At 39.4% G+C, this 20223-nt stretch overlaps 1 protein-coding gene across 3 annotated transcripts in view; it reads left to right on the top strand.

The window, feature by feature from the left end:
• LOC114463853 (mitogen-activated protein kinase kinase kinase 12-like) overlaps window positions 1-20223 on the top strand; it is a 38428-nt gene that overhangs the window by 1750 nt on the left and 16455 nt on the right. For 2 of the 3 annotated variants that reach the window (XM_028447683.1, XM_028447680.1), the window contains exons 2-3: window positions 14823-15347; window positions 19594-19777. In XM_028447683.1, the coding sequence (XP_028303484.1) occupies window positions 14852-15347; window positions 19594-19777 (680 nt within the window). In that variant the 5' untranslated portion in view covers window positions 14823-14851. Of the gene's footprint in view, window positions 1-12034; window positions 12414-14822; window positions 15348-19593; window positions 19778-20223 lie in introns of those variants that run through there. The other variant, XM_028447679.1, reaches the window with a different exon arrangement.

The following is a 20223-nucleotide window of genomic DNA, read 5'->3' as shown; positions in this document are numbered from 1 at the left end:
CTGCTTTTTTGTCTTTTGTCTTTCCCTGATTTTATATCAATGACTGACATACTACACATTCTGAAGTCATGTTAAAAAAGGCTTCTTAGGAATTAACTAGGTTAAATGGTGTAAATTTGTTTTTATTGCTTCAGAAGTAGAAACTGGAAGCTTGAATTTTGCTAAGTGTCGTGAAATTTTGTGCGCTTTCTGACAAGTCTGTGTATATCTCTTCCAAACGCTTCTTGCTACACATTTAACCACCAGTTTAATGAGGAAATTTGGTGAAAATGTGATGTTGGTGAGGGCACATTCTGTGTAAATTAACCGTTTCCATTATTGGAAGTTAATTCTATTTTCCGTAATCATGGCAAATTGTAGTGTAGGTCCTACATTAGCAGACGACAATGAGATGCTCATTGTAGGGTTGAAAAAACCAACAACAAACCAATCAGTGCAGGTACAACATCATATTTCTCGTTCAGGTATCTTCCCTGCTTTGGTGCTATAGCATAATAAAAACACACTGTGAAGACTCAAGTAGACCATATGATAGAACTACTGACTCTAAACCATTTCATATGTTCATGCATCTTCTAACCAGCCCGTTCCTGTTCTTGGTTGTGAGGGTCTGCTGGTGCCTATCTCCAGCACTCACAGGGTGCTACACATGGGTACACCCTGGATAGGGCGCCTGTCCATCAAACATAGACGGAAACCCACTCGCACCCCTCAAACCATTTCAACTTTATTGATTTAAAAAGAAACACAGCAAAAATGTAATTTCACAACTTTTATGACTTTTAAGATACAAACTGTGATCCTCCCATCAAATACAGCTTCTATGTAGTTTCTTAACTGAGACCTAGTGAGTAGCATTTATTTTTAACTCCAGCAGACTGTAGTCAGCCCTTGATCAGCACCATGGACAGTGAATTTCACCTCCTGAAATTCTACTTAAGGTTTTGCTAAGTTTTTGTGGTAACAGTCTGTTTTTTTTTCTTTTCACATTATTTTTCTTCTTTTATTCTTACTATGATGTCACAGTTTTATTAGAAAAGGCTATAATTTTCAGTACTGGCTGCAAAAAATGGCTTTTTACTCTTGCTAGATTAATGGGATTTAATGCAGCAGAAACTTCTCCAACCCTGTAAAGGATAAATAGGTATAGAAAAGGACTTGAGATGAGACAAGACATGGATTCATGGGAGGTTGTAACTAAGTGCTGTATACACTAGCACAGGGGTGTCAAACTCATTTTAGTTCAGTGGCCGAATATGGAGCAGTTTATCTTAAGTGAGCTGCAGATTTTAGGCAGGAAACTAAGAAATGTAATCTTTAGTGTGCTCTAGTTTGCACTTCCACGTATAAATAAATGTGATAAATAAACAAAAAGATGTATATCAGAGCAATAAATGGCAGATGTCAGACCCTGCAGGATCTTCACTTTCAATTGATTTGATTTTGTGACCAATTTTTATGTAATTTGGGGAAATTTTGTGGAATAGTTTGAAGAAAGATGCAGGATTTTGGAAAAAAATTTATTATTTTAACAATTTGAGATAAAAATTAAAAAAAAATACTGCCATCATGTGATATAAGCATGGGGGACATTTTCAGCACTGCTAATATTCTGGAGTTTCATTGAAGTTGTGCATTAATTTGGAGTTATTTACAACTGAATTAGTTTGATTTGCACAATAATTCATGGTTTCTCTGAGTGTTTTGCTTTCTCTGAATTTGGCCCCCGGGCCATGAGTTTGTCACATGTGCTCTAGAAAGTTTAGAAACATCCTCTCTCTTGCAGATTTATAATTTAAATGCAATATCTGGCTCTAGGACATGTACTGTAGGTCTTGATGAGGAATGTGTCGTACCAATGGAAGTATCTGAGTGACGTTCTTAAACATGTTATTACCAGTAATGTGGAAAAGTGTCAGTTTCCGTCACACTTCTCATCATGACCTCTCTGAGTCCAAACCTATAATTGTGGCTTCATATGAAGACATTTTGAGATGATATCATGATCTCAGCTTCAAAAAAAGAAAAAACATCTGTAAAATGAAGTCAAATTTCAAAACAAAGTGGGACATACAGTACTAGCTTTTATATTTCTAAGATTTCTCTTCCCAAAATTTAAATGAGTCAGAACCAACGGTTTGCTGTTGTACACGGGGGGGGGGGGGGGGGGGGGTAATGTTCATCGCTCTCCCTCCCTGCTCTGCTGGAGAGCCAGCCTGTATTTTATTGGCTCGACGCGAAACCATGAGATGCCGTTATGGGTGGTGACTGAGAAAACGTCACAGTGCTTGTGATGTTTTCTGCTGCTTCCAGTTTTACTTGCTGCATTGATGGGAAATTGCCTGGCCTTAGCTTTCCTTAAAAGGAAGAGCAGCGCACTGTTGGATCAGAAGTCAATACTAGCTCACTCCCCTTTAGTGTAGTGCTGGGGGTTGTATTTACTAAGAAGAAAATCAAATGTGTTTTTGATTTTTGGGAAAACAGTTTGTGTGTAAAATGGAATACTTGATTTTAATCCAATGTATAGTTTTAGTATTAATCTCATCATGGTGTGTTGTATTTTTACATTTGTTGAGATGGAAATAATCCCACTAGAGTCTAGAGCAGTGGTTCCCAAACTTTCCAAAGTCCCGCACCCCTTCAGACATTTAACCTGAAGCTATGTACCCCCGACTGCTGCACACTTAAAAAAATATAATAATGTCATGCACTGCTTTTCAACCTTGGGGTCATGACCCCCTGTGGGGTCACCTGGAATTCCAATGGGGTCCCCTGAAATGTCTAATTTATAATGATCAAAATAATGCTGATTAAAAATGTATATATATATATAACACCACACATTCTGTATTCTATACTTTCACTTTCTCAAATATAAATTTAGTTCAGATAAAATGTCAAAAATTCTAAACCCAAAAAAAGTTTGGGAACCACTGATGTCACATACAATGTATTCCGACAGTGAAATTTGTCTCTGAATTTTACCTGTTGAGGAACAATATGTAGTGATAATAATTTTAAGAAATAAAAAAAATCTTTAACCAGGGTCGTCTTACATCGGCTAATGTGTAATTTGTGACAATGCGTGGAGGCTCCTGACGACTGGTCCATTTATATTCTAGTTTAAAATTTGTATTTTGATTCATGTGCAACCCCCTATGGCAATTTGCGTACCCCATTTTGGGAACCAAGGGACACGAGCACATCAGTGCATGTGGCTCAATCACTCTTTATTAGGAATTTCTTACTTGAAATGAAAAAGGTATTTTGGTTCGTGCCCCCCCCCCTCCCGATAAGTGGGAATTCTCCAGGTTCTCCAATTCCCTCCCTCTTTCCAAAGGCATTATGCTTAAATTGATTGGAGTTTCTAATTTACCTCTCTAATAGGAGCAGAAGTGTGAGTACCTTGATCTGTTGTAGCCATTGAAAGGATGTGATGTATTGAAATATGCCCCCTCCAAAAAAAAAAACCAAAAAATATACATACTTGATTAAATGTGGAGATGGATGGATGCCTTGTGTTTAAAATAACCTGACATGTTCTGAATCCTCCTAAGAGTTGTTAAAATGAGCCATACCCCCACCATACAGCTAATGACATGCATACAGATTTTTCCCTGCAGTCAGAAAAGGCTTGCCACCCCCCTTTAAAAATGTAAAATACATCCAGCTGGTGAGCCCAACACCACACAAGTGTATTTTGGAAGTGTATTTAATCCGATGATGATCCTGAGCATAGTTTACAATGTATTATTGCGTTAATTATTCTGTGTGCTGTGCAATTATCCCGCCAAGGATTACATGGTTACTGTTTACTGGCCTGTCTAAGCATTTGGTTCCCCATCTGAAAGATGCTCTTTATCAACGCGTGCAAATGAACCCACCAAAATATGCTCTAATGGATTTTCCACTGCTGTAATGAATTAATTATGTGTTCAAAGGCAGATTAATGGTGGATGATACTTATCCATGTTCAGAGAAATGGTAGATGCTTAGATGGGAGTGAGGCCTAAAGGTAGTCTAACATATCAAGGTGTGTGTGTGTGTGTGTGTGTGTGTGTGTGTGTGTGTGTGTGTGTGTGTGTGTGTGTGTGTGTGTGTGTGTGTGTGTGTGTGTGTGTGTGTGTGTGTGTGTGTGTGTGTGTGTGTGTGTGTGTGTGTGTGTGTGTGTGTAAAACCTCCACGTGTGTGTGTGTGTGTGTGTGTCCGTCCCATTATAATGCAGAGCACATCCTCTGGAGTGAGTCACCCACGCTCCCTCCCACTCATCCACCCCACCATCGAGCTGCCGTCACCACCTAACATTACGCTCCTGACTTCACACCGGGCGACTGAGGATTCTGTTTCTACGGCAACACGCTCCAGACTCCTCCTGTAGTCCCTCTCATCTCCAGCTCCATCCACCCTCCCTTTCTCCTTCTCAATCCCGCCCCCCCCCCCCCCCCATCTCCTTTTCCCGGCACAGACCATGTGACTTTCAGGAAGGCTTCTCTATACCTCCCCTTTATTGTGATTAACCCTCTCATGGCTGGGACCCGCCAGAGGCTCCTAACGGGCTGCCTCGTGCAGCTCAGAAATTTCAAAAGAATGTCAGATGCATCTCTAATCTCCCCAGAAGATCAAAGCGATGGATGATCTAGGTTGGATTAGCATATTTTGAAACAGGAACGGAGTAAATCAATAAGATTCGTCACTGCTTTCACATGCTTTATTTATCCGTGAACATCACTCTGCTCTAAAGAAGCTGTGTTGTTTTATCATATTTATACTACATTATACAACAACAATATATTTTAGACATGGGAGCACAATCAGGGATAAAGTCAGCCCATTTATCATATCTAAGGGTTGACAAAAGCATCTCAAACTTAATAATATAGAACATTTATAGCCGGATATTCCTCTGTGGTTACGTCTAAACTAGGGATGTAACGATTAATCGCAAGGCAGTTAAAAATCGATTCATAGGTATCACGGTTGATATCGATTTTCTGAAAATTGAATCGCAGTACTTTTTTTAACCAGTGGCGGCGGGCGGAGTCTGCTAATACTTTCTTTCTGGCCGCCTTCTACTCTTAAATATGTTAATTAATGATTCATTACCCCTTTAGCACCGACAGAATATCTGTAATATTACTTGAATATCTGTAAAAGTCACGTTTTTCTATTAGCTCTGTCTGCTAGCATAGCTTCTCTTCTTCACTGCAATATATATGCATGCCAACCGACCACTGTATTACCAGCGCCCTCTGCTGGTCTAAACAAATATGACGTAAATCAGTGTAATCACGGTTTTTTTTTTTAAAGTCCAAATGTTAAGGCACAAAATACATTTTCAGTTGCACTTTTAAAAAGAAAAATAACTATTATGTAGTTTTGCATTGTTTATTATAGAACCAGAATTTAAATTAATAGGCTTCATTTTCATTTGTATTATTCCTTTATTTATTTCATTCAAGATTTATTTTTAGTTAAATTGCATTGTTTTGAATAGTTTATCAAGGAATTCTTTTGACAATGAAAATTAAAAGGAAAATAGTACAGTATTTTCTAGTTTTTTTCCCAAAAAAAATAATTTGTCTACAGTCCCATTTTGTAAAATAAATCGTGAGAGAATCGTATCGTGAACCCAGTATCGTGAATCGAATCGTATCGGGAGTTGAGTGAATCGTTACATCCCTAGTCTAAACAGTTATGTATTCTAAGTCATTGTCATCCTTTAACACTTTCTTTGTGTGTTTTTGTCTCATCTATTTGGTTGGACACAAAAAAATGATTTGCTTTAAGGTGCAAATGTTGTAACATCAGACAGTTAAAAAAAAAAAAAGTCCATGGCTGTATTAGAAATGGCATACTCCATACTATGCGCTACAAACTCAATGAGTATATACTGTTTACTATATACTATAAGTATGATTAGGACGATGAGCGTTCCCACTGACGTATTCCTCCAAGTTTCCCAAGATGCATTTTGAACCTACAATGACAAAAACCAGAAGCACACTGAGGCTAATTATCTCTGTTGATGCGCCACCTTTGAAAGTTCTGAAATCACTTTAAGCAAGAAAGTGACCACGTAGAATATCAACATGTGGTCATTTGATCCCTAGAACTCGCGTATACACATTTAATGCCAACATTTTGGAGATTTTTAGAGATTCGCCATTGTGCTACTGACAAAACTTCTGGTTAACTTCAAAACAAGAGCCCTATTTACAAAAGCGTTAAAAAACTAATGGAAGATAAGAAGAGATGCTTTTGTTTTGAAAGAGGATGTTTGATTTTTTAGCTTGAAGCCAGTCCCAGGACGATTTTACGTTCCGCTCTCAACACATTGCATTATGGGGCAGTTGAGTATGAATAGTGTGTCCACCGTGCATACTTAAAAAATGTCCTGATATAATATACATCCGGGTATTTTTTTCTAAATCTTTCCATACTATCTAATGTAAACGCACTTCATTCTCATTTTGACGTCAGTATGAGTAGTACATTAAATGTCAGTATGCAATTACGAACACAATCTTAGTCTTAAAATATTAGGAAATATGTTAATAAATTCATTTTCTACTGTAAATCGACTGTATCAGAGTTGCATTCATTATCTTGATCAGATCCCAACTGAAAATTGAGCACAAGGCAAGAGACAATGAGACAGGACATAATTCAGAGATTTTCTGGAGTGTGTGAAGGAACTGGAAAATCTATGGGAAAAAACCAAGCCAAAGATGGAAGAACATACAAACCAGTAGAGAATTCAAACCTCTGGCTTTTTGGTGACACAAAATCCATTTGTCTAAGGTTCAATAAAGAAAATCCAATATTAACCAAATCCAAAGTAAATAATTGTTATTGACTTCAGAATGGTTACCAATGGCAACACAGATCCCCTGTTGTTTACCAGTTGATGAATAGAAGGTGAATTTGACAACAGAACATAGTTTGTGGAAACCAAAAGCAAAACCTAAAAATGGCAATTGCTGGTGGTTTGAATAGATTAATTATAGAGGTGTGAATCATTTATATCTATATTTGTCAACTACACTGAATCACACTGGTTTGTTTTGCCATCTATGACGAGTACTTCCTTGGAGGCGTTGTGGCAAGGTCAAAAGTATCAAACCGCATTCTCCACTGTTTGTATCCGGTACATTAATGTGAATGGACAAAGTTTATGAATGAAAAGCCTATTTCCTGATCCGCAGACAGGAGGTGAGATCATCTTGTTGAAACGGAGAATCCTCCTCCCCACCCCCTGCTTTCTACCATACGTGTTGGCGCCAAACTTAATGAATCCATCACAGTCGTGGCCACTTGAGTGATGATGGAATTATTTGATAACCTCTTACATCAATACACAGGATGTCCTTTTTTTTTTTTTATAAACAATGACAAATACTACTAGAAATGCACAAATACCTAAACCTTTTGTGGTTTGGAATGAAGAAAAAAAAAGAATCAACATTTTCTGCTTTACTGATGCAGGTTTCCAATCAATATGTTGCTGAGGCAAAGCGTCAATTATCTTTGCTTCCATTGTTCACATGTCCTTTTAGTGTGGAGCTGAGTGGATGTGATGATTGGCCACCTATTCAGTCATGTGTGAGCGAGAGTGACAATGAGTAACATGAGGGGCTCCTGATGAGGAGGATCCATAAATAGGCTCTCCAATAGAGCCAGAAGCTGCCCTCCCTGTCTTCCTCTTGTCTGGACCCAACCACACACACACACACACACACACACACACACACACACACACACACACACACACACACACACACACACACACACACACACACACACACACACACACACACACACACACACACACACACACACACACACACACACACACACACACACACACACACACACACACACACACCTCTAATCTTTTTTAGCCACCTTCCCCCAATCCCATGAAAAATCTGTGTCCACTTGGCCCTGAGCCCCAAATAACATACTGTATACACCAGGAGTCTGACTCGTGCACGCGCTCATGCACACACATGACATTCCTCTCGACATTTTTCACTGTTTGCCACTAATTCCCTCCTGCAGATTATAATGCACGCTGCCAAGGCATGCATCACTTTGTATCGGCTATTTGGATGGATTCCCACTGTGTGTGGTTGTTGTTGTCCTTAGTGCTTTGTTACACTTCTTTCTTCTTTCTTTACTTTTACTGAGATTACTCCAATCTCCCTTAGTTTGGAACACATTGGAAAGCAATTTGCTGTGAAATAATCACATTTCTGAGGTGCTGTCACTGTGTGGTTTTGAATGTTGGCATTAATAAGTACCGATACCCAGCAGCGATCAGACGTTGGTGTAGTAACCACAACGTGGGCAGATGCTAAATCAGTGGACATCAGAGGCAATAGCACCAATCCTTAGAGGGATGAAACATCTCTGTAGTGGAGCTGCCCTGCAAAGACAAGCTGGGATGAATAACTCATGAGGAAAGTCGTTTGAGAGAAATACAAAAATCAGGGGGGGGGGGGTAAAAACATGTGCGTTGTGTTCAATCTGCCTTAAGACAAAACAGAGAATCAGAAAACTTGCAATTTAAAAATTTGTCCCCGGAATGAAGTTTAAGGTACAAGTGAGCAGCATGAATTTAAAACAAGACAATACAGTAAAAACAAAGACAATATTTATAAAATAAATTAGAGCCAATATGATATTTTTGAGGCTAATATTGATAATTGTGGGCTAAAAAATTAATTTGATACCCAATATATTGACCAATATCTGTTATATCGACGATGTCTGATATAAAAGCCGATATATGTAACAGGAACATTGATAGACAACGGATTTAAACTGTACATGTAGTCTGATAATAATAATAATTAAAAAAATGGACATGTGAATTAACAGTTGAACATATCTTTGTTTATCTCACAAAGAGTCTCACACCTGCTTGAAAAAAACTAAAATGCTGAGTTTTATTGTTTTACGAGGTCATTAGGTGATACGCAATAATCGACTCGGGCTATTGAGCGATGTCGATTAATAGGTGATGCATTATAATCAGCCCGGGCACTAAATAAATACAAGGAAAGATTATATAACTTATGAGACATTATGTATGACATGGTTGAAGTAATAAATAAGTTGGATAAACTGCAAACTACAAACAGTGTATAAAGCAGGTAGCATACTGTATTTTATTAAGTTCAGTGAAATCTGTTGAGATAAAAAAAAAAAAAAGCTTTTGTGATTAATGATTTGATTTTTTTTCAAGCTATAATCAAACAAACATTTGAGATCTTTTTCTTTTTTTTTTTTAAAGCGTTGTAGTTGTTGTTGCCTTAAATACAATTTTTACAAGCCATTTTTCACAACCAGAATCAGACGTACTTTATTCATCCCAGGGGGAAATGACTTATGTCACAGAGGCTCGAGAAATATTACAAATGAAAAGAATAAACACTAAAAGAAAACTTACATAATCAAGTAGAAGACTATTAATTAAATAAGGATTAAATACAAGTGCACACATTACAGTAGTAAAAAATAAAATAAGATAAAAAAAAGAATAAAATTATACAAATGTACAAGTATAAAATTTTAAAATATGCACCCCAAAAAAATTAATAACTTCTTTTTTTTAGCAAAGGCGTTTCTAGCCTATAGTGATAGCAACCAAAGGAATTAGCAAATTTAAGACAAGTTCTTTTAACTTTATTTCAAGGGCAGTTTTTTTTTTTTTTTAACATCTATTTATCACAAAAAAAGTAAATTTTAGGTTGTGTCTGCGTATGGAAATGTCACATGCTGCTTGGGCAAGAGTTTGAGTTTCCTCCGTTGTCTTTGCTGGACGATGAGGTCATCGTTAAGGGTTTAAATCCAACGCGGCTTAATCTGGAAGATGAGGGCTGGATTTGGATTTAGTGCTCAAAAAAGGTCATGTAGCTACAAATCATTCACACTCAGTAAATACAAAGCTCAGACATGGGAGCCGCAGCTGTTTCACAGAACCGCTTCTTCCTGTGCCAACCAAATCATTTAAGGATTCTCCTTTGTTTACATGGATTATATGATCTCTCAGTTCGCTGGCGGAGCTGACCTGACACCCGGCAGGATTTCTCTTATTTAAATAAGTGATAGTGTGTATACAAAAGCAACAACACAAGTCCCATTTTGTTTGCTTTTGCAGGTTATAAAATATTTACCAATGTGACGTTAACATTTAATGTGGAAATTTGCCAAAAGAGGCTTTCAAATTAAAGTAAAAATAAGCTAAATCATACCATTACTGAATTAAAAGTACAGTACATGATGATACATTTTCAAATGATTTTACGCATTTTATAACCCTATATCGCAACATTTCTTAGGGTTAGGTTTAGTCTTAGTCACGCGACCTAAACTAGCCAATGACTGACCTATCACATGACCTAAACTGGCCAAATAGGGGCGCTGCGTATGGATAGAATGTCGGTATATTGATATGGCAACCGTACGATTAGCCGCTGCCTTTAAAATAAGCATACTCAGAGGTGAAAGTAACGGATTACAAGTACTCACGTTACTGTAATTGAGTTGCTTTTACTTGTACTTTTTTGAGTATATTTCTAAATCAATATTTTTTCTTGTACTTAAGTATGTTTTAAAAGAAGAAAATACATTAATTACATTTCTACACCCAACATTTACTGAGTACATTTTGTTTTTGCTTTAAAATGATCAACAGACATTGTGAAAAGACAAAAAATGAAATAACCCGACAACAATCAAATGCATCACATCATAGCCGACCAACCAGATTAAACGTAATGCACCGCGCCAAGACAGAATTGAATGCCGGTTATTTTCTCAGTTTTAAAGGTGATAAATGTAGCTATACTTAGTGATATGTGATTACAGATTCTATTGCACTGATAACATTTACCAAGGTCTTTTCTCTGACACTCTGTCATTGTTATGCTTAGCGCTATCAGCAGCATACAAGAACCATGAGAACACAGAACAACTACAGATTCATTGGACTCACACACTGAAACCTTTGAATCCCAGGCCAATCTTCCCCAAAAAAACATTTGATCAAATAAACCCTGTGTCCACATTTGACCTTTAATCCTTCGACTTGACTCCATCTCATTTCATTCAAAACCACCACAACACTTAAGAGTTGAATTGAATTCATTGGTGTTATTTTATTTTTTTAAATTGTACATTTTGACAAACATTATATTTTATACAGATGCCTTTGTGGAAAATAAATGAGGTCCCTTTTTAAGTTCATATGAGATGAGATGAGATGTTTACTGTATGCAAGGGAACCGTGGCAAGATATATTACCATTAATGAACGTGCATGGGGGGTGAAAACTAGAAACTTTCACTTTGAGTATCATTTCATTGAGTTACTATTTACTTGTACTTCACTATTTTATGTATGACTTATAGTAGTTGAGTACAATTTCAATCCGTTAACAGTACTTCTACTTGAGTAGGATATATCAGTACACCTGTACATATTTAAAAACTACCCAATTGTTGCCACTGTTTCAAGTCTTTTAAACTGTCTGCATGTGACACACTTTTGGGTCCTGACAGAGTTAAAACCTCTGGATTATTTATTCATGATTATTTAGACAAAGTTAGTTAGAAACCTTACAGTGATGCCAGTTAAACAAGCTGGTACAATATATTTGATTTAATCCAGGTTAATTAATGTCGCAGAGGGAAACAAATGTCGCGCCTGGGGAAAGTCCCACTTTAGGCCCTTCAATGTAGAGACTAAGTTAGATAAATGGGTCAGTAGAGATGGAAATATAATAAATGAAGAAGAAAAAGAGAGCTCGTCCTTCCCTGGTGTCCTTTGCTTTGCTCTCCGTGGCAGACGGAGCTGTGGATTACGCACCAGTTAAAGTGCGGTGCGCACTCGGTGGAGACTCAGAGGGCGTTAATGTGGTTTAAAGGGATTTACGCTGCGCTGTCCAGTCACACCATGCGTGCTTTGAGAATGACATCATTTTGATCCTCAACCCTCGGACTCTCTTTAGTTTAACCCGCATACCTGCTGCGGCTGTCCCGTCACTGCGCGCCCCAGCTCCTGATAGGAGGACGTCCCCCCCTCCTCCTCCTCCTCCTCATCCTCCTCATCGACCGTGTTGACCGTATATAAAATCGTGAGTTTGCGCAGTTCGCGTCTCTAAAGGAAGCAAAGGAGGGAGGGAGTAGCTGTCGATATGTTTACGGGAATTCTTCAGGCTGCAGAGCAGAGCCACGCATGCACACGGACAGGATCATAAACCCTCCCTGGATGCTGAGAGGAAGAGGAGCGTCGATGTGTGTTGGTAGAATAAGGTGTTAGAATAATAATAATAATTTAAAAAAATTTTTTTTAAAAAAAGTCTGGCCTGTGACTGTGAGGAATGGACCCCAGCTGTCTGCTCTGAGGTAGGATTGGTTTATTCTCTAGGCTACAGATCATGATCTTTGATTATTGTAATGTAATGAGGTGGTGTAGGTCGGTGGTGTCTGTGTTGGGTTGTTTATGCGCCACCGGCACAAAGCAGCGGATTGTAACGGAGCGCGTTTGGTGCAGCTGATGCCTCAGAATAAAATAGAGGAAAGCACGACATCAGGATGAGGATGAGTGGGATGGAAAGGACACACGATGCGACTCCTGGTTGCTCTAAATGCAGAAAACTATAATTAGCTACAAGGATATGATTCCATTTTTCTTATAGAAATACATTTATGAATGATCCAAGTCTCAAACCAAACATTATCTACGCATGATCTATATCTGACTGTTTTCATTTGCTATGTTTATGTGTTGGCCACCTGAAATAAAAAGCTAGTGTTTGCAAATGTAGTGCCACTGCATTTTTCAGTATGCTTTCTTGCACTGGCAAGGGCTGAATTACGTTATTCCCTGTTTAATTTGAAGTTGCAGTAGTTTATTTAAGATGAGATATATAAATACAAAAAAACTGTATGGTCTGGCAACCTTTTTTCGTTTATTTGGAAAATGTGAAAACATGCCATTTGTTGCTGTGATATAATTGCATTTATAATATTGTATTGTATTGATTATCTTGTTTTGTTGTTGTTGTTTTTTTTTTTTTTGGGGGGGGGGGGGGTCTTGTTTAAGATGAGATCTACAGAATCAAATTTAAGAAGACAACATTCATGTCACTTGTAGAGCTGGGCAATATATCGAGCTTCAAGATATATCGAGTTTTCTATTTTGCCGATTATAGAAAATTACAACAAGGCGTGTATCGATATACATATTTTTGATAGCTTATTATTTTATATTAAAATACTCATTTTAGGAGTAGCTGCTTTCACTACCTCTCAGAACAGCATGAAAAGCACAGTTAGATGGATTGCTGACTCCTTCCCCTAAACAAGCCACTCTACAGAGCTCACTCACACGTGCTGCCCCTTCAAGGAGAAAAAGTGGCTCATATTTTGCAGCTAAATTTTCTTCCTGGTAAAACTTTATTGAGTTAAAAATATTGAGATTTATATTGTCTATCACCATTTTGAGAAGAAATATGGAGCTATGAGTTTTGGTCCATATCGCCCATTATATATAATTGAAAAAACAGCATACTGTAAAGCTGCTAGTAAACCTGAATAAGGATGATCATGATTAAAATAGTCTGACAGAGCAGTTGTGTAGACAGGAAATAGTCCTTATGTTCACATGATTAATTTGTGTCTCTGAAAGAGCTGAAAGTGTATTTCCTGTAACGACTTCCTCGTGTGCTACGACTGGTTTTCACAGAAGCCAGTCGTGTTACTTTCTCCCTCTTTGTGGGGGTCATTGCTGTAGGCATTGCTAGAATGTAGACGCACCCAGACCCAATCATTTCTCACAAATTAGCTGTCAAAATGACATATGTTATCTGAGGTGCTCCAAAAGGGTCCCAACACGCAGTTGGTCTCAAGCTTTTTGATGAGAATAAATGCTTTTTATATTCTTCACCACGCAGGCTCGTACGCTGTTTTCCTTTCATCATTCTCCTGTCACCATCTTTGCTTGTTCATGTTTGTACACCAGTGATGCTTAAGTTAGATGTAGATAACCAGCTGTGACAACATTCTGCATGTGCTTTGTCAATAATCAACCAAAGCCATTGGGCCGTGATCAATATATAGGTTTTTCTTTTTTTGCCACATGCCTGGTATTTACTACCCCAACATGTAAAAATGCAATTTTAGGCCATGGAGAGGTCTGAAGGTGTGTGCTTGGAAACTTTCTTTGGATTTAAGGTTCTGACAGACTGCTTCGCATCCAGAATCATATTTCACGTTCAATGCATTTGCTGTCAAACCCAAACAGATGTGTCGGACCATCATTGCGCATTCAGAGCCATAGCTCTTTATTTGTCTGTCTGTCAGAAGTTACACATTGTTATGTATTTGTTGAGCACGGTGTTGACATTTTGATATTTTCTTGGTATAATCTGTGATTGTAATTATTCGTGGTAGGAAATATCCAACGTCGAACTCTAAAAGTGGCCTCTAAGCCGTTAGCCTTTTTGCTCTAAAGTTATGGTTGAATGGTTCGGACTGAATTCTCATGCCTTAATTCAATTTATTTTAAAATGAATTACTTAGCACTCAAGAATAGATTACGACTCAATTGCATTTGAGGCCACACAGAAAGCAGCCACATTTTAGGGGAAAGAAATAATAATTTCCCAATGTGTTCATAGAATAGATAAGCAAGTAAATGGAGACAAGAGCTGCATGATAACCCAAAATCGTAGAGCTAATATTAGTATAATGGTGCCAATTGTTCACTACTCTAGTGATAATCCAAATAAATCATTACTCTCTCTGTTCCAGGCTCCTGGTTCTGCTGACCACAGTCCCTCATGGCCCTCGTTCATGAACCTCGTGCCCCGTCACCCTCTCTCTCAGGCTTTAACTCGCCACTTTCTGATCCGCCATCTTTTCGCCGCCTGGATGCTGAAACGCCATGCACCCCCGAAATGGACCTCACCCCGACCCAGTGTGTCCTTCGCAATGTCCTCTCCATAGACACAGGAGGTGCCGTCGAACCGGGGGGCGGCGTGGAGGGAGATGGACACAATTGTGTACACAACCAGACACCTGGCGAGGAACAACAAGAGCATTTTGCCAACAGCATCCTGAAGCTCCATGAGCATGAAGGGTGCCCTGGGAGGACTGAGAGTGAGGGCCAGGAGGCTGACAGTAGCATGGTCCGGAGCCAGGCGGACAGCACCAGGTTACAGTGCCAGTCCACAGGAGGGGGCGGAGGCTTTCTGGAGGGGTTGTTTGGATGTCTACGGCCTGTCTGGACAATGATCGGCAAGGCTTATTCCACAGAACACAAGCACGTCCTGGATGGTAAGTCTAGCAGTCTACCGGTTACTAGAAAAAGTAGAAAACAAACATTGTGTAATCATCATACAATGCTTTGATTCCTCCAATAAAAACAGCCTCTAGCTCCGATTACATCTAACCAAGATGCTTTGATAGACTTAATGACCCTATGCCATCATCTAATTACATCAAAGCATTGCTAAAAAGGACTCCCACAAAGGCCATGTTGTAAACACACACTTTCCTTGACAGAAACTAGCAGCAGATTCTCAATCAGAGCAGCAAAGGGGGTTATTTTCCCCTCACACACCCCCCCAACACACACACAGACGCACACACTAATTTGCCTGCTCGTGCCCCCCCTCCTACTCCCACCTCCAATTGAAACTAGCTCCCTGTGACGGTGTGTTGTTTATGTCTACAGCCACCACAATAGGACAGGGCTCCCCTGAGACTCCTCTGCCAAATCTGCTTCATGAAATATGCATGACAATCCTCTGACCCTCTGCCTCTCATCTCTATTAACACAAACCTGGCACACACACACACACACACACACACACACACACACACATACATACACATACACACACACAGGCACCCAGATATGAAAGCTCATAAACAACACAATGAAATGAAAACTCTGAATATCCAGGACAAGAGCACATAAAAGGCAACAGGAAGCCAAACGAAAGTGTCCCAAAGGATCAAAGGTGGCCGTTTTAAATCTCTCCTTGTTTTTATGTGCCTTCACTTTTTTTTAATCATCCGTTTGACTTCCACATCTCTCCTCACTTCCCCTCCTCCTGCCATCCTTCATTGTGTCCTTTCCTCTCCTTTTCATCCTGTGCTGTTATCACTCCCAGTCCATCTGCACCCCACTACTCCCACCCCCGTGCACCATCACAGCGAGTCAGACACATTCATGAGAGCACAGGACTGAATTGCAATAAATGGTGCTTTTGGAAATGAAGGCTTTAATGTCCACCATTGGACAATAGCCTTTTCCTAAGCTTTGAATGGTCAGAACAATGTGCTGCAGATATCAGGGATATCACTCCTGCTTCTTTCAAGTGCTGTTTTCTTAGCTTCAAGCTTTTGGTATTATGGATGGATCTGGTTTCATGTCTTTATTGCAAAAAATATGCAGGGGTTCATTAGAGGAAGAGGCCCCAATCAGTAGAAGCAAAGCATTAATCCTTTATGTCACCCTTATTAATATGATAAATATGTCTCTGTGTTCTTCACCATTAAGAGCAGCCGCAAAGCAGGCCGAGTGTTTTCTCTGCATTAACAGTCTGTCCTTGGTCACACAGACCCCCCCTGTCTGACCCACAGGGGAAAACCCCCTTCCAATCTCTTCTCACACAGCTAACACTACCCTATCCACCCCTCAATTCCCCACACAAATCCACTCCCCACCCTTCTGAGGGTTGGACCCCTGTTTTGCGTCAGCTCCACAATAGCACTAAGCAGGATTTAGGAGGCTGAGGGAGAATTACCCACTGGAGATTAGAGCTCCCGTTCTCTAACCCTACACACACTACAGTCTCAGGTTATGTAGAGGTTCAACAACATGACAAGATATCAACTGTAGGTCCTTGTCGAGGCTTTCAGTGGGTTTACTCTGTCATTACAACATGACCGTACTGATACTGTGCCCTTTTTTCTTTTCTAAGTCTTCAGACATTATCATACCAGATTTTTTCCAGACATCCCTGAAATAAACAAGACAAGAGGGTGGCCACAGTTTTTAAACCCTAATTAAAAATCAGTGCTATTTTACGGCTTTAATACTGTCTATTTTAATAACTGATATTGTTACATTTTTACATGGAGCAAACAGAGAATAAACAATTAGTATTTGTACATATACATTGTTAAATTGCAAAAGCAGCTTTTATTAATCTTAAGCAATTTGTTTTTTCATAATTTAGTGAAGGTTATATGATTAAATTAAAAGTGGCTCTTGAGAGGTTATATCCTTTCCAATGTCAAAGCCTCTCAACTTTGATTTGACACATCAGAATCAGAATCAGGATTTTATTTGCCAGGTACAGTTTACAAAAGAGTACAAGGAATTTAACTTGGTAGTTGGAGCGGAAACACACATCAACACACCGAGGCGGCCATTTGCGGCACATATCACCTGAACTAAATTATCCATTCATCCACCCATTTTCAGACCCACTTATTCCTGTTTGTCAGGGTCGCGGGGGTCTGCCGGTGCCAATCTCTGGCTCTCATTGGGCGCTGGGCGGGGGTACACCCTGGACAGGGCACCAGTCCATCAACCACTCACTCTCATTCACACCTATGGGCAACTTAGAGACTCTAATCAACCTTAAAGTCATGTTTTTGGATTGTGGGAGGAAGCCGGAGTACCCGGAGGAAACCCAGCACGGGGAGAACATGCAAACTCCACACAGAAAGGACCCAGGTGTCCACCCCAGGGCTTGAACCCAGAACCTTCTTGCTGTGAGGCGGACGTGCTAACCACTATGCCTATCTGATTTTGCAAAAGAACTCTTCATTTTTTTTTCTACATATAAAATGAGGTCATTTGTGTATGCAGAGCAGTGTGTAAGCTTAGAATGACACACGAAGGTAAAATTGTGTCAGATATCATATCATTATTATTACTAGACTAACACATTTAGTGTCCTCCTTTAAGATATGAAAAACAAGAGGAAGCTGTTTTAATCTTACCTGTTAGCTCCTAGTTTACACTTCCCCTCCTCAGCAGCATTTTACAATCCATTGGCTCAGACGAATGAGATGATGTCATGCTCCAGCGTGGCTAAGTCAGGATTCAATAATGTATGAGGAGTTTTGGAGCAAAAGGAGATTAAACAAATAGACCAGACTGAAAAGGATTAGTCTGTGTTGGGATAATGTTTATCCAAACTCTCCAGACTACAAAGAGAGTTATAAAAGTTATAGCAATATTTGATTCGCTCACTGTAAGCCAGCTATTCATTTCAACATAGTCAAACTGTAAATGGCAACATGGGTCAGGAGTTCAGAAGGAAAGAAAGTGATAAATTGATTCAGACTTGTCACTGTGGAGACATAATAAAAAATGTTTATTCAAAATGTAGACAATATTAGATTTCCTATAGTCAGTCATTTCATTTCAATCAGTCTGTTTTGTATCCGTACCTGTCACAGTGACGTGCAGTGACCACTAGGATTGGGTAGGCAGCGCGTTGCAAATGGAGACCACCAATGACAGTTTCATATGTTTCTGCTGGCAAGTGTTAATTCAATTCAACTTTATTTGTATAGCGCAATTTACAACAAAGTCATCTCAATGCGCTTATCAAAATATAAAATACATAATAAGAAAGAAAAAAACCCAACAAGATCCACATGAACAAGTATTTAGCCATCTAACAAAATCAACATTGTAAAACACCATTAAAGAAACATAAACAGTTATTTAATATAGCCTCCATACTCTCCCAACAAGATATATCTCATGACACGGCAGCACATCCGTTGTTTGTGTTGGAAACACAGAAACACGGAGAAAATGACAACAACAACAACTCGAAACAGCTTCAGTGAGGAGCATCCACAAAGCCAATCCTTCCATTCACTGTGGAAAGTACGAACAATGTTCTGACCTTACCTTTGCTGAAGGTCTGGTAGCTCAGGTGTTGGTCTCCCATCTTTTAAAAGCTGTCGTTTTTGCTCAAAAGAAAGTTTCTTTATCGTCTCTAGCGCTGTCATCCTGCCTGTAGTGTTATCCCACTTCTTGCTAGAGAACGTAGCAGCAGCGGCCACGTGATATCAATTCACTAATGCATTCTGAAGGTATTTATAGCATTTAGCATAGCACGGTTATGTCCAAAGGCAGCGTATAGAGCTGCCTTTTTACGTAAATGGTTGTCATCTTGGGGAACTGACTGCACATGCGCAAACACATAAAAACACACTATGAGGGCCAGAGGCAGAGCAGCAATGTTCTTTTGGGAGGGGGTGTGGCCTCCACCTGCCTTACAGCGGAGTGAGACTGTGCAGCCGTACCAGGAAATAGCGCTGTTTAGTCATATAGTCTATGAAAAGCACAAAATGCTGACACTTTCAAACTTATAGGTACTGTAGGCTATCGGAAATTGAAAAATAATTAATTTATAATTAGATTATATTTAAAACAAATAATCAAAATATCAATTCCCCCTTGGGTAGGCACTGCCTACCTAGCCTACCCTGACTGCACGTCACTGATACCTGAGATGCTGAGTTGTTTTCCCCCTTTATTCAGAGGCCTGGGAGGTCCCTTTTGAGGAGATATCCGATCTGCAGTGGGTGGGCAGTGGAGCCCAAGGCGCAGTCTTCCTTGGCAAACTACACGGACAAGAGGTGGCCGTGAAGAAAGTGCGGAACATCAAAGAAACCGACATAAAGCATTTGCGAAAGCTGAAGCACCCAAACATCATCACTTTCAAGTGAGTAGAAAAAACATCTATAGATGTATTGAGTCCCATTCCCAGATAGCAAAATTATCCTGGTTCATATCTGGCCCAGTGGGCCCACACCTGTCATGTTCATCACATGGAATGATGGCACCTGGCCACCTGGCAATAGATATGGTGCCTTATATACATGGGCCACTTTTGGCTCACATCCAGATTAGTCGACGCTATTTTGCCATAATTCAGCCAAAACTGTCCCTAATATGTTTCAAGATAACTAGCCCACACATGCAGCATCATATGTGGCCAATTTTGGTTTGCATCTATTTTGTACGGGCCAGAAAAATGCCAAAAGTGCCGAATCATTGCAAGATGTGGCCCTCATCCGTATATGCTATCTTTGAACCATGGGATTGGTGACTTTAGCACCAGTAAAACATTCTGTGTTGTGATTTTGCTCTGGACATTTAAAACTCTTT

The sequence above is a fragment of the Gouania willdenowi genome, chromosome 5 (assembly GCF_900634775.1).
Source record: "Gouania willdenowi chromosome 5, fGouWil2.1, whole genome shotgun sequence".
NCBI classification, from domain to species: Eukaryota; Metazoa; Chordata; class Actinopteri; order Blenniiformes; family Gobiesocidae; genus Gouania; species Gouania willdenowi.
Note: the sequence above shows the minus strand (reverse complement) of the source record. Positions and strands in the feature narration are given on the sequence as shown.